General features: G+C 50.5%; 1 protein-coding gene across 4 annotated transcripts in view; it reads left to right on the top strand.

Annotated features, from left to right (window-relative positions):
* The window catches only part of BAHCC1 (BAH domain and coiled-coil containing 1), a 125,930-nt gene that overhangs the window by 8,735 nt on the left and 101,032 nt on the right, over window positions 1-16,163 (top strand). For 3 of the 4 annotated variants that reach the window (XM_060764271.2, XM_067463866.1, XM_060764270.2), the window contains exon 2: window positions 15,599-15,981. In XM_060764271.2, coding sequence (XP_060620254.2) covers window positions 15,795-15,981 — 187 coding nt within the window. In that variant the 5' untranslated portion in view covers window positions 15,599-15,794. Of the gene's footprint in view, window positions 1-11,513; window positions 11,787-15,598; window positions 15,982-16,163 lie in introns of those variants that run through there. The other variant, XM_060764269.2, reaches the window with a different exon arrangement.

Genomic DNA, 16,163 nt, shown 5'->3' with positions numbered 1-16,163 from the left:
GCAGCTCCTCTGTAGCTTTATTTCCCCCCATTCCGCCCCTATTTTTCCCCCTCGGACCTTGACGCCTCTAAATAACTAGTCCTGCCTGCCCTAAATGTGGACAAAACCTTAGAAGAGAATGCTTCTGGAACATGGCCACACAACCCGGGAAAATTCAGCACAAAGATGTGTTTGGAAGAGAATGTTAAGCCATCAATTTCCCGGCTTTATTTCAAGGAAGGAGGGGTTCGACCATGAAGCACCTCCACACAAAAGGAGAGAGAGAGAGAGAAGGGGGGGGGGTCCTTATTATTAAACGCCCTTCCCCCCAAACTGGGCCAGTGGGATCTTTGGAGGGCTTTCCATCCAGAGAAGAGCACATGGACCATTCCCCCTCCCCTCCCCCTACCAAACCCATGGGAGGAGAGTAGGGGGCTTGGGTTTGGTGTGTGGTTTCTTTTCTTCTCCTGCGTTGTTTCTTCTTCCTCTTCCTCTCCCTTCTTCTTCTTTTCTCCCCCCTCTCCCTTTTAGTAATCCTCCGGTAGTCTGTTTTTTAACAAGTAATATAAAACAGGGCATGCTCCTCGCGGGGCGATTGGCAGCCAAGTCGCAGCACGTGCTGGACCCCCCCTCCCCCTCCCCTCCCCCCCCCCACGCAGGAGAAGGGTCACGCGGGGGGGGGGTGTGAGAAGTGAGGGGGCTGCAGGCTTCAACCAGGCCTGGGCTGCCTCTTGGAACAGACCAGGACCCCCTTTCCTCCCCACCTTCGCCTTTCCTCCCTTCGTTGTCCGGATCCTTGTGCCTTTGGCCTCCGCAACTTTTGGCTCCGCTCCTTTGTGGTTGTTGTTGTTGTTGTTCGCAGAGCTGGAGAGACAGAGCGCGAGAGACGGAGGTGTGAGTGTGGGCTCGGCTCCCTCCTCGGATTTTGTTTGAGTTTTGAGACGTGGCCAAGTGTGTCCTGCTGCCCCGAAGGAGTCCAAGCGCGTCTCTCTCCAGAAACGCTTCCCAATGTGTTTCTTGTCCGAACAATGGACGGGGACCCAAAAGCAATCGGCGCGCCCAACGCCCCATTTGCCCCCATGGCAAGCCTGGCCTCTCCCGGCCCTTAGGAGGCAATTATTGAGCGTGCTGCCTTAATCCATAATTTTATTGAACATCCTGGAAGTGGGGGGTTCTGGGGAGGGCCTCGGCCTTCGCCCCCTCCTTCCCTCCTTCCTTCCTTTCCCTCTCCCTCTCTCTTTTTCCAGATGGGAAGAGATTAAATTGCAATATTTTAACACTTTTCCCCAGAGTGTGAAGGTTAGCCGGGGTCTGAGGATGGAAAGGGGCTGCATATTCATTGGGATGGAGGTTGGCGTGTTGGCTTCCTGGGGGCCAAAGCGAGGAGGGACATCGGCCATTTCCTCCCAGGCTGGAGGTGAAGATGGCTCAGGGAAAAAGAAGGAGGGGAGGGCCAGGGGAGGGGAGGGGTGCCCACTGGCCCAAATCCCCGGCCAAGCAGGAAGCCGGAGCGTGGCCTCCATTGGCAAACACAACAACAAAGCCCACTAAAGCAGGCCAGGCGCCCCAAAGAGAGGACAAAAGGATCCCTGCCCCGAGGAAGAGGCAGTAGGGTGGCGCTCTCATGCTGCCTACAGAACATGCCAATGTCTACAATGTCCATTGCCCTAAGGGGGGGGGGGGCATCTACACTGGAGAATGAATACGGTTTGAGACACTTTCGCGATGGCTCAAGGCTAGGCAATCCTAGGAGTTCTATTTTGGTGAGGCATCCACCGGCTTTGAAAAGCAAGGCTAAAGATTTGGACCCCGGCCCTTAAAGTGGTGTCAAGCTGCATTACTTCTACGGTGTAGAATGCATGTGTGTGTGTGTGTGTGTGTGTGTGATCTCCAGGATCCACACTGTGACTCTTTACCAATAATTTCAAGAGTGTATATTGCATTTGCCACTACATAAAATTGTTCCTTAAGGTTTAACTTGTACCCTACTAAGACCCCTAGATCCTTTTTACATGTACTGCTGTCAAATCGGTGTATTCCATCCGTCATCTGTGCTTCTAATTTTTTCAGTCATAAACACACACATATACATGCATACATACTCTTATTATTGGTAAGGGGACGCAGTCTGGATCATGACCCTCTATATGTGTGGAGATACATAGATAGATAAATAGATAGATGGATGGATGGATAGATATACCCACACATATAGGGCGCCAGGATCATCCAGACTTCGACCGTTACCAAAAGAGCACCTTTTGGCGCAAATTCTCCAGCAGCCAGCTCTTCTCTGAAGCCTGATCCTCAATGAAATGAGTAAGAGTGCATCTACACCGTTGGGGTGTGTGTGTGTATACATACATACATACATACATACATACTAGCTGTCTCCAACCACGCTTTGTTGTGGCTTCAATCTGGTTCCTTCTTTCCCTACCTACCTCTTTCCTTCCTTATCCCCCCCCCCCTTTTTCTGACCCTTCCTCTTTCTCTTCTTCCTTCCTTCACTACCTCTTTCTTTCCTTCTTTTCTTCTCTCCTTCCTTCCCTCTTTCCCTCCCTCCTTCTCTCTGTCATTTCCAATGTCTCTTTCCTCCCTTCATTCTTTCTCTCCTTCCTTTCTTCCTTTCTTCCTTCCTTCCTTCCTTCCTTCCACTAACACTACTTCGATATATAGATAGATAGACTCTTGAAATTATTGGTAAAAGGTCACAGTCTGGATCCTGAAGATTAAATGTACACACACATATATGCATTCTACACCTTAGAAGTAATACAACTTGACACCACTTTAAGGGCCAGGGCTTCAAATCTTTAGCCATGTCTTCGAAAGAGTGTGGATGCCTCACCAAAGCACAACTCCTAGGAATGCATACACATGGCAGCACACACATACATACATATAAACACACACACACATTCTCATGTATGTATTCTCATGTTTTACTTATAGGGATATTTAGATGGACTTTTCTAAACCACTGGCTTTGTGTGTGTGTGTTTGTGTGTTTGTGTTTGTGTGTTCGTTTGGGGGATTAACATAACTCAAAAACCACTGGACGAATTGAAACCAAATTTGGATACAATACATCTATCAGGCCAATGAGTAACCACCACTCATAAAAAAATACTGAAAAACACAACAGAAGAGACTTAAAAAGCCAAATAACAAAATTTGCATTAGAACGCACACACATATATACGCAAACACACATATACACAAATGTGCGCACACAAAATACATATACACAAACTAGGCCACAGCAAGGCGTGGCAGAAGACGGCTAGTGTGTGTGTGTGTGTACATTTACACATACACACACACATATATAGATATAGATATCTATATAAATAAAAATGTATTGTTCGGTTGTGGGATTAACATAACTAAAAAATCACTGGAGGAATTGACACCAAATTTGGACAGAAGATACCTCTCAGGCCAACGAGTGACCATCACTCATGAAAACACTGAAAAACACAGCAGAAGAGACTTAAAAAGCCAAAAACCAAAAATACATTACAACGCATGCGCAAAACCACATATATACACAAACACACATATATACACAAATACACAAACATATATACACACATATACACACACAAAACACATATACACAGACTGGGCCACAGCAACGCGTGGCAGGGGAGGGCTAGTATATAGATAAATCCATATATATGTGAATGAAGCCAGTGGTTTAGAAAAGCCCATCCAAATAGCCCTGGATGTAAAATCAGTCTCATCCATGTGAAGAGAACTGAAGAGAAAGCGGAGCTGCTTGCCTAAAACTCCCCCTTGGTCGCCCTTTGGGTGGCTTGGCCAAAAAGAGAGAGAGAAAGAGAGCATGAGGCCGTTTTCCCTTTGCTTCCGAGGCAGACGGCTTCCCCTCCTACTCCAGGTCATTTCACTTCAGATTTGCTCTAATCTTCCGAAAGACATGGATTTTGGTGCAGACCAAGCTGCGCATTATGCTTGCGAAGGCGTGGGTTTTACAAAAAGTTTCTTTGTAGCTCTTGTCTGCGTAGTTTGCAAGGACTTCCTCGAGAGCTGAGCCCGGTTTCTGTGGACCGGACCTCGAAGGCAAGAAAGGGGGGCGGCCGCGTGGTTTTTCCATCTGGCCGCCAGAGAGGAACCAAATCTCCTGAATGTGTCCCGAGATACACGAGCTTCATTCACTCCGGGCCCTTCCACACAGCCCTACATCCCAGAATATCAAGGCAGAAAATCCCACAATATCTGCTTTGAACTGGGTTATCGCAGTCCACACTGTGGGATTTCCTGCCTTGATATCCTGGGATATTGGGCGGTGTGGAAGGGCCCTCCAAGAGCGATAGGAACTGCATGGCGCCCGGTTTACTCCTGAGTGCTGTACGTAGTGCAAATTGGACGCTTTGAACAATTGGAAAAGTATTATTCTTACACAACCCAACATTTTTTTCTTGGTGTCTTGGTTTTTAGGCCTGTTCCTGGGGTTGCTTGGGGAGCTGTTTCAGAAAATTAGATTGGATTGATAAATCGCGTGAGCTCGAGTTTCTTAGATATGGTTATCATGATTTTCAGATAGATGTTAGATGGCATATGTTCTGCATCGATAAAACTAGAGCTGATGGGAGAAAACTGGTACTACTTTTGGAATCAGCAGGTCAAATATACCCAGGCTAACATTTGAGGCACCAAAATGTACGTTGTCCAGTGATATTATTATTGTATGGTCGAAGGCTTTCATGGCCAGAATCACTGGGCTGCTGCGAGTTTTCCGGGCTGTATGGTCGTGTTCCAGAAGCATTCTCTCCTGAGGTTTCGCCCACATCTATGACATGCTTCCTCATACCTCACAACCTCCCAGGATGCCTGCTATAGATGTGGGCGAAATGTCAGGAGAGAATGCTTGTGGAACATGGCCATATAGCCCGGAAAACTCACAGCAGCCCAGATATTATTATTATTATTATTATTATAAACACAGCAAGATTAGTCCACAGCATACAAGATCACTCTGCAGGATGCATTATTATTATTATTATTATTATTAGTAGTAGTAGTAGTAGTAGTATACTAAGCGCCCACTACTCAGACTGGAAAACCTGGCTACTCCTCTCTAGCTTTCTCCCCCCCCCCCCCCATTCCGCCCCCTATTTTTCCCCCTCGGACCTTGAGGCCTCTGAATACCCAGCCCTGCAAATAAGTTCTTCTTCTTCCTATGGTTGTTTCCTTCCAAAAGGGCCCCGCTTTCCTTCTGGCTATCTTCCCCAGCCCGGCTCTAAATATTTATTTCTCCATGCATTATCTTTCTTTTCTTTGGGGGGGGGGGGGGGGAGGGGGTGGAGGAAGTCTCCGAGATACCGAGGCTCTGCTCCTGCTTAAATTAAAAACATTTGTTAGCTTTGGACAGATTTTTTTTTAAACCGGGGCTGTAACTTCTGCTGAGGATCCAAAGGCGAAATGGCCTTCCCGCCCCCGTCTCTCGGTAGCACCGTTCCCTTCGCGAGGAAGACAAAATGATCTTTCACACACGCACACACACACACACACATGTACACACACACAGAGAGAGACACACACAACCCGGGCCAACCTTGTGTAAGTGAGCAGGCAGACGACGAGCGTCCTGGTAATTTGCCAGCAGACCTCTGGTTTATACACCAGTCCTGTCTGAAGTTATTTGCTGGAACAACTGTTTTGAAACAATAAAAAGAACAACCAGGAAAACCCCCTTCAACACACACACACACAGAACAACAAGGAACAACAAAGCCTCGCCTACTCGCCTTTAAGAAGGGAAATCGAGGAAGGGAGAGGCGAGGAGGGGGTCTGAAGTCTGCTTTGCACAGAGATCGATTAGGGGAGGGGGGAGAGGAACCTTTCATGTCCTTTTAAAAAAAAATAGAAGTCTAAAAGTGTGCACTGGAGGGAAGGAGAGCTGTCTTTTATCCCCCCCCCCCCCAAATTCATAGACGGCAACTCTTAAAATGGTTCTGGTTGGAAATAGAAGGGGGTGAAATCCAACAAGGCGCTTCGAAACGGGCGGTTCCTGCTCCTTTTGACTGGAGCCCAGGAAGGGGGGGGGGGGCTGCTGGGGTCAGTTTCGTTTCTGAAGCCTCGCCTGGTCTTTTCAGCCCACCGACCACCGCCTCGCCCCCACTTGCTTCTCGGGAGGCTTCCCTCTCCCTCGAATGGTGGAAGGGAAGCAGTGGTCGCCTGCGAAGCCCTTCGCTATTACTCCTGGTCACTGCAAAATTCATCACACTAGAGGAAAAAAATCAATTTAAAATCCTGTTTCTGCCTTCTGCAGAATTCTGGGGTTTGTAGTTTAGTGAGGCTGTTAAAATCTCCTCCCAAAACTACAAACCCCAGAATTCTGCAGGTGGCAGAAACCGAATTTAAAGTGGATTTTTTCTCTAGTGTGATGAGGCAAGACTTCATCACACTAGAGAAAAAATCCACTTTAAATTCGGTTTCTGCCTCCTGCAGAATTCTGGGGTTTGTAGTTTAGTGAGGCTGTTAAAGGTTCTTCCCAAAACTACAACTACAAACTCCAGAATTCTGAAGGAGGCAGAAACCGAATTTAAAGTGGATTTTTTCTCTCTAGTGTGATGAGGCAAGAAAAAAATCCATTTAAAATCCGGTTTCTACCATCTGCGGAATTCTGGGGTTTGTAGTTTAGTGAGGCTGTTAAAGGCTCCTCCCTAAACGACAAACCCCAGAATTCTGCAGGAGGCAGCAACCAGATTTAAAGTGGATTTTTTCCCCTCTAGTGTGGTGAGGCTATAGAGGTGGCCTCCAGGCTCAGGTCAAGGGGCGCCGAATTTCCAGCCTGTAGCAAAGGAGGGGGCTCGTGTTTCGAAAGGGAAGGTATTAATGTGTGTAGGCGTCTATGATTGTATGTATCCCTGTGTGTATACACACAGAGACGTAGACAGAATGCATGTTTGTGTGTATACGTCTATGAATGTATGTATTTGTATGTGTATACACCTACACAGACACGTTTGTGTCTATATGTATAGGGAATCCACAGAGGCACACATCTCCCCAAAGACAAGGCTGGGCGACCCTTGGCCTGAGCCGGCGAGTGGAGGCCTGGGGCCCGGCGATGGCGAGGCCAGTGTCAGTCACGCGCCGCTTGGCTGACCGGGGACAATCCCCTCGGCCTTCGAGAAGCATCCGTCACTCGGCATTAATGACCCCTCCGTCCACCCAAAGGTTCAGCACAAAACGCCACCTGAACGAAGGCAGGGGCAGCCAACCCCCCCCCCCCCAAACCACCCCCCAAGTTAGAGGAGAGAGGCTTCCAACTGCTCTCTATCCATCCCGCAGGGCCGGCGTTTGGGCCCCTTTCCAAGCCTATTTTCCATCTACATCTCCCTGGCATCCTTGTTTTGATTTCCACCCAGGGCCACATTTGGCAAGGGGGCCCACTCCACTGTCGAGGAGGAGGAGGAGGAGGATCTTTAGGAGTAGAAGGGATGACGTTTGAGACCACTTCACCCTCCAGGGCTCAACACTATGGGGTCCTCGTAGTTTGTCAGCGCTCTTTGGCAAAGCAGGTCTCCTCAAAGGACAACCCCCACAACTCCATAGCATTGGGCCATGGCAATTCGAGTTCCCCATGGTTTTCCAGTGTTGATGCCATCCGAGGGCCATCTTGAAGCCACCCAGGGAGTCCTTCTGTTCTGGGGAAATTCTGCTCAAAAAGTGTCCCCAGCTGGCCCTCCTCCCCACTTGGAGGTGGGTTCGAGAAGGGCCCACCTCATCACACTAGGGAGTGGATTCACTTAAATCCGGTTTCTGCCTCCTGCAGAATTCTGGGGTTTGTAGTTTAGGGAGGAGCGTTTAACAGCCTCACTAAACTACAAACCCCAGAATTCTGCAGGAGGCAGAAACCGGATTTAAAGTGGATTCATTCTCTGGTGTGATAAAGTAGTAAGCAGGAAATGCATAGGCATACAGGCATAAATATACAAATACATACATTCCAACCCCAGCTGCTCCTGACACGACAAAAAAACCAGCTGGCCCTCCTCCTTACTTGGAGGTGGCTTTGAGAATGGAGGGGTCGTGTTTTTGTGTATACGCGCGTCTCTGAATGCATGTATGTGTATGCGTGTGTGCCTATGCATTTCCTTCTGAGTGTTCCAGGGCCCCTTTGGGTGCACCCAAAAAGTGAACTCAAGACCACGGTAGTTTCCTCGACTAATTCCTACAAATTGTCATTTCCTAGAATTCTAGTCGAACTGGGGAGCTTGATTCCCAAGTACAATGTGTTTAATATCAAGTCCTATTCATTCACACGTGCAGGTTACGGGTCAATATTTGAATTCTCCCCTTGCAAGCCAGCCAGGAGAGCTGGGGCTGGCCTCGGTCCTTGCTCCTTTAGGCAGCTGGGGAAAGAAAAGGCCTCAAGACCCCGGGAAACAGCGAGGGTTTGGGAGCAGCGAGCATTTCGGGTGGAGACCCCATTCAAGGGAGGGGGGGGGGCAGGACGGCTTTCCTTTGCAGGGAGGCTCGGTGAAACGGAGCTCGGCCTCTTCTGAAAGAGGCGTTTTAAGGGCAGGCAGCAGGGAAGTCCCCGCGATGGGAATTACAACGACGAGGTGGGAAACGCCAGCTGCTTTTTGGACTCTCTCTCTCTCTCTCTTCCTTTCTCGTCCTTGATTTCGGAAGGATGGGCGAGACAGACCGAGAGAGGGACAGGCGCTGCCTCTTCCCCGCAGTTCAAGGCTTCAATATCCACGCCATGTTCTTCTCTCCTGCCCCGAGAAAAGGGAACACTCCGGGTTTGGAGGGAAAGCTGCCTCTCCGTGGCTGAATTCGGAGGAAAGAGGAGAGTCAGAGAGGCGCCCCTTTCGAGATCCCGGGCTGCACCTTTTCTCTTCCCTCGCCTTCCGCCCTCCTTTCTCCTTCCTTTGGTCCCTTTTGGAAGAGTCACTCGAGGCTGGTTCTACGTCTGCACTGCTCTGCATGGCCAGCGGAGAACCATGCAACGCGGTTCAATGGAGTTCCTTCCAACTGCACTACATGGTTCTACACTGGGCAAATGATGCATCCTGGAACCAGTTTGAGGTCCGGATGGTATGAAATCACAGAGTACTGATGCGCTTTAAGGGCTTTCTTTGGCGTCTTTTTGGGTGGGTGTGGGAGGATGGGGGGCGGTTGCCTGGCCTCCAACTGCAGTCAAAGGTCCGTCTAGACGGGGCCTGGGCGGGCATTTCTCTCCCTTACTGCGCCACTTTCATTGTGCCTACATTCGCCAGGATTGAAGAGAGGCGGGGAACATTTACTACTACTGCTACTACTACTATTATAATTGATGTTGTTTTTAGGAAATATCAGGCCTTTGTACACTTTACACTCCCCGAACCGTTCACGATCCGAAATCAACACTTGGGGAGGGAGATCGGCACCGTCTTCCCATGGAACAGACTCTCTCCTGTCTCGGCAGCTTTGCACCCTTCTACACTGATCATTTAATGCGATTCGAAACTTGCTTCAAACTTGCAGGCAATAGACCAAAGCGGGCGAAAGAAAAGAAGAAAGAAAGCACTTATTAATATGCAGCCATTCTCAAGGCACGGCAAAACTATTTTCTCCAATACCGCTTGGAATCTGCATTAAACGGCCAGTGTAGACAGAGCCCCACTCCTTCGCCTCTTCTCTCTCCCAATTTAATTCGATTTCGCTCCTCCGCTGAATTGAATATCGGCTCTGTCACCTACTATCTGTTTTGATTTACCCTGCGCTTTCCAATCAATTGGGGGGGGGGGGTAATTCTTTCTCTTTGGGCGTCCCTCCGAAACATCCTCATCCCAGCAAGGAGAGTGGCGCGGATACCCGCGCGCGCACGCACAGCCCCCCTCACGTGCGCGCGCCTCCCAGCCCCCTCCTTCCCCCCCTCCCTTTGCTCTCCCTCGCGTTTCCTTTTGATCCTCTCCACTCTTTGACCTCCTTTTGGGGCTCCAGGGACGGTGGGCTCTGCCTCGAGGGGAGGGGGCTCTTTCTCCGTGTGTGTGTGTGTGCTGGAAACAGTCCCCGGCTTATCTCCTTTCATCAAACCAGCCCCGGGCCCCCTGCAAACCGCGGGGCCAGTAATTGCTTTTTTCAGGCAGCCCAGTGCGGACTGGCGAGCAGCCAATCAGCGCCTTGTTTACACTGGGTGATGGACAGCGGGCTGGGGCAGGGCCAACCAATCAGAGGCGCCGCCTGGAAGTGGGGGAGGGAGGGATGGAAGACGGACAGGAGCGCCAGCGGAACGGGGAGGGGAGCTGAAGGGAGGGGACAGCGCCGGAGGGGAAGCCAAGGTTGACCCCTTCCTTGCCGGCGCAAAATCAGGGGGAGTGGCGGCTGTGCGAGGAGTGGTTTGGGGCGCCGTGTTTACGGTCTTCCTCACAGATTCCCAGGAGCAGAGAGAAGCGTGTGCGGGCGTGGAATTAACACTTTTGCCGCCATGGCTCGATGCAATGGGATCCTGGGAGTTGTAGTTTGACGAGGCAGGACACATAATATTACATAATCAGTCAGATGTCTATTAAAATTAAAGTACTTCACTGAGAACCAATTAATATGCTAGGAAAAGAGGGTTTCTAATTCTGACTTCAGTGGGTGCATTACGGTCGAATGAATGCAGGGTTGTTGTAGGTTTTTCGGGCTATATGGCTATGTTCTAGAAGCATTCTCTCCTGACGTTTCGCCTACATTTATGGCAGGCATCCTCAGAACTCAAAACCTCTGATGATGCCTACCACAGATGCAGGCGAAACGCCAGGAGAGAATGTTTCTACAACATGACCACATAGCCCGAAAAACCTACAACCCAGTGATTCCCATGAAAGCTTTTGACAATAGAATGAATGCAGTTTGACCCCACTTTTAATAGCCATGGCTCAATGCTATGGAATCCTAGGATGTGTAGTTTGGCGAGGTTCCGGCACTCTTTGGCAGAGGCTGCAGACCTTGCCAAACTACAACTCCCATGCTTCCATGGCAGCCCTACCTTGTCTGAGCACCCCATATCTTTTCTCGGCCGTTGGGAGCAGCTTTCCTTGGAGCATGATGATGCGAAGCGTGGGTGAGGAAGACTGGAGCAATAAATAGAACTCCCTGGGAGTTGGCACAGAGAGTGAGGGAGAGAGAACACAGCGAAGGGACTTTCCTGAGCACGTTTCAGATGCCTTGACGAGAGCGCCACCCGCCACCCGCCTGCCCCCTCCCTCCCCCACCCAACCTAAAATCCAGTGTCCCCTCGAGGTTCCCTCTCCCGGTCCTCCCCATTCATCCCTCTCTGCAAAGGGGAAAGGGGAAGCCGCGCGCGGCCAACTGCGCCGCTGGAGGGACTTGAATTCGGCGCCATTGGGCTGAGTAGTAGCCCTGCCGCTCTCTGATTGGCAGCTCCCTGGCCCCGCGCCAGCCAATGGGGAGGCCTGTTTACGCAAGGAGAGTGGCACGAGCTAGGGACCGGGGAGGGCCCGCCGTCCAATCAGCGAGCGCGCTGGCCCTGAGTGAGTGGCACGAGCTTATTAGTATGCAGGGAGAGTGGCTCGCAGGACCGAGCGGCGAGCGAGCGAGGAGGTTGGGGGAAGCTGGAGTCCGCGGCGGCGGCGGGGTCTTCTCCCCCCCTTTTCTTCCTTCCTTCCTTCCTTCCTCCCTTCCTTCCTGCAAGCAGCAGCAGCAGCAACAGCCGCCGCCAGTGCATTTAACAGTGCAACAGTCTGCACAGTACAAATACCAATAGGAATACAACCAAGCCCCACTCACTGATTTAATTCGCCTTTATTTTTCTGTGCAAAGGAACACCCCTCCCTCCAGTAAGTAAATGAAATTTATTTATTGCTTGTTTTTATTAATATTATTGATTATGATATTAGAATCAAATAGACTCCGATCTAAAATTATTATAATTTGCGAGAATTAAAAAAAAATCAATCCAAGCATCCATCTGCTGCTTGAAATATAGAACCGGTGTATCAGTTACAACGGTTTTGTAATTGATACAACGTCTTCCCCCACAAGAAAAAAAAGAGGGAGATTTTGGGAGAGGATATATATGTGTGTGTGTATGTATCGTTTCTATAGGAAAGGAAATGGCGTGGAATATGTGTCTATTTTAATAATTTTTAATGATGACTTTGGCTCGCCCTAACAAAGCCGGCGATTGTTCGCCTCTTATTGAAATGCTAGTTGCGCTTTAAAGGAAAAAAAAGGATGCCATGCAAGGAAAACAAATGCAAGCCTTGTATTATTATTTTTTAAAATGGAAAAATACATGTAAATTTCTTACCTTCTTATTTAACAAAATGAAATCAAAATAGCTGGTGGAGGGATTGGTGTGGGAAGATCCGCAGGCTGCTTGGGGCATGTTGTGAATTACAAAGAAAATGGAGAGAAAACAGGAGGAGAGGTTGCATGTACTTCTCCGGATGCAAAGTAGACGTGTTCTGATTTTACGAAGAGAGATCGACACGTCTTTTGAATTGCAGTATATACTCGGTGTAGACCTATATTATTATTATTATTATTATTATTATTATTATTATTCTATTATGCAGTTCGAAGTATATGCCCACTGTAGACCCATATCCTGCAGTTCTCCCTGCATTATTTGCCAGTGTAGGTGCAGACATAGGAAGGAAGCTAGAAGAAGAAACTGCCTGGAAAAGAAGAGTGCTTTGTCTCTCACGTCTCCTTTCCACCCCTTCGCTCTTCTATTTGTATTTATATGCCCGATCTTTGGGGTTGTTGTTGTTATTATTATTAGACCTGGGCGGCTTTTTAACCCAACCAAGGGAAGCATTTCGAAGCGGTCTTAAAAATCGAGGAGGAAAAAAGGGGGGAAGCCGAGGAGGAAGACTCTGGAGGAAAGAGGTCGGTTTCCGGGGCCTCGCTCCCGGGTTTCTGGGTCAGATCAGAGCGGAAGGCCCGGGCGGGGAGGCCCCTCTCGCCGCCCAGACTTCCTTCACCGCTTCGGCTTCCGGCGAGGCCTCTGCAAACCACGCCGGATCTTCCTCCCTCCTTCTCTCGCTCCCTTCCTTTCTCTCTGCCTCCGTTTGCTTTCAGCTCGGCAAGACTGGCAACTGAAAGCGGGATGATTCCGCCTCCCCCTTTCCCTCCCCACATTTGGGGAAAAATAAGGGAGGGGCGTCCCTCCCTGGAAGCGAAATTCGCAGACACCCTTTGTCCCCATTCCCTCCATTCGCGTTGGGTAGGATTTCTTTGACCGTCTTTGCTCCAGAGTCGCCTTTTTCCGCCTTGGGAAGAGCGAAGGGCCTCCTCCACTCCGGGACAAAGACACGCGCGCCTTTCTTTTCCACGATCCTACCCTTTTCCTACCTCTTTCGTGGCCTCTGCGTTCTGCCTTCGACTCTTGAATATTCATCTCCAACTTCCCTTCCTCCGATCTGCAATCCGGGTGTGCAATTGTTTTTTGTTTTTTTTACCCCACTGGATTTTAAGAAAATGCTATTATTATTATTGTTGTTATTATTATTATTATGGTCTTCATCATCATCTGAGGAAGAGGCAGGCGATTTCTTTTCACGCGGGCTTTCTCTCCAGGCCCAAACTTGGCGAAGCTGCTGATTCAGCTTTTGTTCTTCGAGGCCTCCTCGTTTTCCTTTATTTCCTTCCGGGCCTTTTTTGTTTTTGTTTTCCAAATGGATTTGCATTGAGGGAACAATATCTCAGTGATCAGTAGGATTTCCTTGTTCATAAACCTCTCGAATCCGAGCGTGGCCACATTGAAGTCGGTTCGTATTCGGGGCGATTAAAGCGAGAGAGAAGCCCTGTTCTGGGGCACTCCGGCATTGCCTTTATTTACCATGCAAAAATGCCAGGATATGTATTTATCTGCCTCGCTCTCTCTCTCTCTCTCTCTCACACACACACAAACATTCACTCATACGCGGGGCTTATCAGCTGAGCAAATATGTAGTCACTTAATACATTTTGTTTTCCCATATAGATTAAATCAAACACCAAATAAGAGTATTCAGGGGCGGACGGGTGGGATCTGGCCCTTGAAAAGCCCAGGCGGGGAATTGGGAAGCCACATCATTTTTGTTTTGGGTGGCAAATTAAAACAACATTTCATGCGGGAAATACTTAAAGCAACGTTTTAAATTGCGGGGCCGTTCTGCGTTGGATACACGTGTATTTTGTGCCGCATTTACACTGCCAATGTAATGCAGTTTGAACTACGTGAGATGGCTCTACGCTGATGACAGTGCTGTTCAAAGGCCAAAGCAAAACCCCCTTCCCCTCTCTTTTGAGGCCCCTTCCACACAGCTGAGTCAAATCCCACATTATTTGCTTTGAACTGGGATATGTGGCAGGGTGGACTCAAGGCCCTTCCACACAGCCCTGTATCCCAGAATATCAAGGCAGAAAATCCCACAATATCTGCTTTGAACCGGGTTCGAGTCCACACGCAGATAATGTGGGATTTTCTGCCTTGATATTCTGGGATACAGGGCTGTGTGGAAGGGCCCCGAGACAACCCAGTTCAAAGCACATCTTGTGGGGTTTTCTGCCTTGAGATTCTGGGTTATATGGCTGTGTAGAAGGAAGGGAGGCCGGCCTTAAGGTGAACAAATACGATCCGCGTCTTTTTCCTTTTTTGGGGCGAAGGAGGAACACTTTCCCACAATATCAGGGTTTCAGGAAAGACGTGGATTTAGCGATCCGCTTGAATACCTGTCTGGGTGCAAACACGAGCCATCGACCCCGTGGAGAAACCCCTCCGAGCCATCGACGCAGGAATAGCGCCCTTTCTCCGTTGAGCCTTTGTTTATGAGGAGCGTTTCGGTAGCTAGAAGCCAGGGCCTTCTTCCGAGGCCTCGCCTGCGAGTCTTGGTAATTTTAGAAAGGGGATGAAAAGGGGGAGACGAAATCTGTTCCGGTCCTATTCTCGCCCTTGTCTTCAGGCTCTTCCCAGCTTCCCTTCGAGGTGTGAATGGATAGGAAGGGCCGTTTTCTTGAGGAGTTGTAGAGTTGAAGCCGGCGCAGGAGGCCGAGGGAGAGGAATCCCTTCCCGGGCAGGAGGCGACGAGGCGGGCCTGCCTTCCTTCTTCGGGGAGCCAGGGGCCCTCAGGGCCCTTCCACACAGCTCTGTCTCCCAGAATATCAAGGCAAGAAGTCCCACATTATCTGAGTGTGGACTCATGACCCAGTTCAAAGCAGATCTTGGGGGCTTTTCTGCCTTGAGATGCTGGGATACAGGGCTGGGTGGAAGGGCCTTCAGTCTCCCCGACTTTTCTTCCTCTCGGAACAGAACGCCTCCTTTGTTGGAGGGGACCCCGTGGAGAACCCCCTCCGCAATGTTTGGATGGTCCTCCTGGATCATTTTGGCGCTCCGTTGGATGCGGATCGCGACTTGGGTGGCGCATTTGTACCGAAGCGATGCCATCTTTTGTCTCCCGTTACCCAAAGACTCCGTGGTGGCTGCTTCTGGGGGGAAGGAGTCAACAACAACACCACCACCACTCACTCTGCTTTGCTCTCGGCGTGTCTTGTTTGTGGGAAGGCGTGGTGGGCTGCCTTTGGAGGGGAGGGTGCCCGCCGAGGCTTGCTTTCTCTCTCTCACCTCACCTCTCTTCTCTCCTCTCCCTTCCTTCCCTTGCAGAGGATGAGGCCGGAGCCCGGCTGCGCGGAGGAGCGGAGGGAAGCCGGCGGAAGGAGCTGAGAGGCACCCGGGAGGAAGGAAAGGAGAGAGGGCTGCCTCCTCCCCCGCTCCCTGGCCTTCGCCGCCGCCGCCGCCTCGGGCCCTCCTCCTCCTCTCCTCCTCCTCCTCCTCCTCCTCTCTGCCGCTCAAGCCAGGGATGGATGGCCGGGAGTTCGCGCCGCCGCCGCACCTCTTGGCCGAGCGGGGCCACCGAAGCCACGGCTCCAGCCGCCTCGCCGCCGCTTCCGCTTCTGGGCCCAACGCCGCCGCCGCGCAGCACGGAGCGCCCTTCCCGGCGCCCGCCAAGTACTTCCCGGCGCCCCTCTCCATGGCCGCCCACGCAGGTCAGCGCCGTGCCGGACACGGAGAATGCGGGGGGGGGGGGAGGGCGGGAGGAGGGAACGGCGGAGGGAGAAAGGGAATGGGAACAGCCCCCCTCCCTCCGCGGTTACCAAGGTGATCGAGCCTCGCGCCCTTTGCATTGAAAGGGCTCGCGGTGTGCACAGAAGAGAGAGAGAGAGTGAGC

Source organism: Anolis sagrei, chromosome 2 (genome assembly GCF_037176765.1).
Source record: "Anolis sagrei isolate rAnoSag1 chromosome 2, rAnoSag1.mat, whole genome shotgun sequence".
Taxonomy (NCBI): domain Eukaryota; kingdom Metazoa; phylum Chordata; class Lepidosauria; order Squamata; family Dactyloidae; genus Anolis; species Anolis sagrei.
The sequence above is the reverse complement of the archived record's forward strand: the minus strand, read 5'-3'. Positions and strand labels throughout refer to the sequence as shown.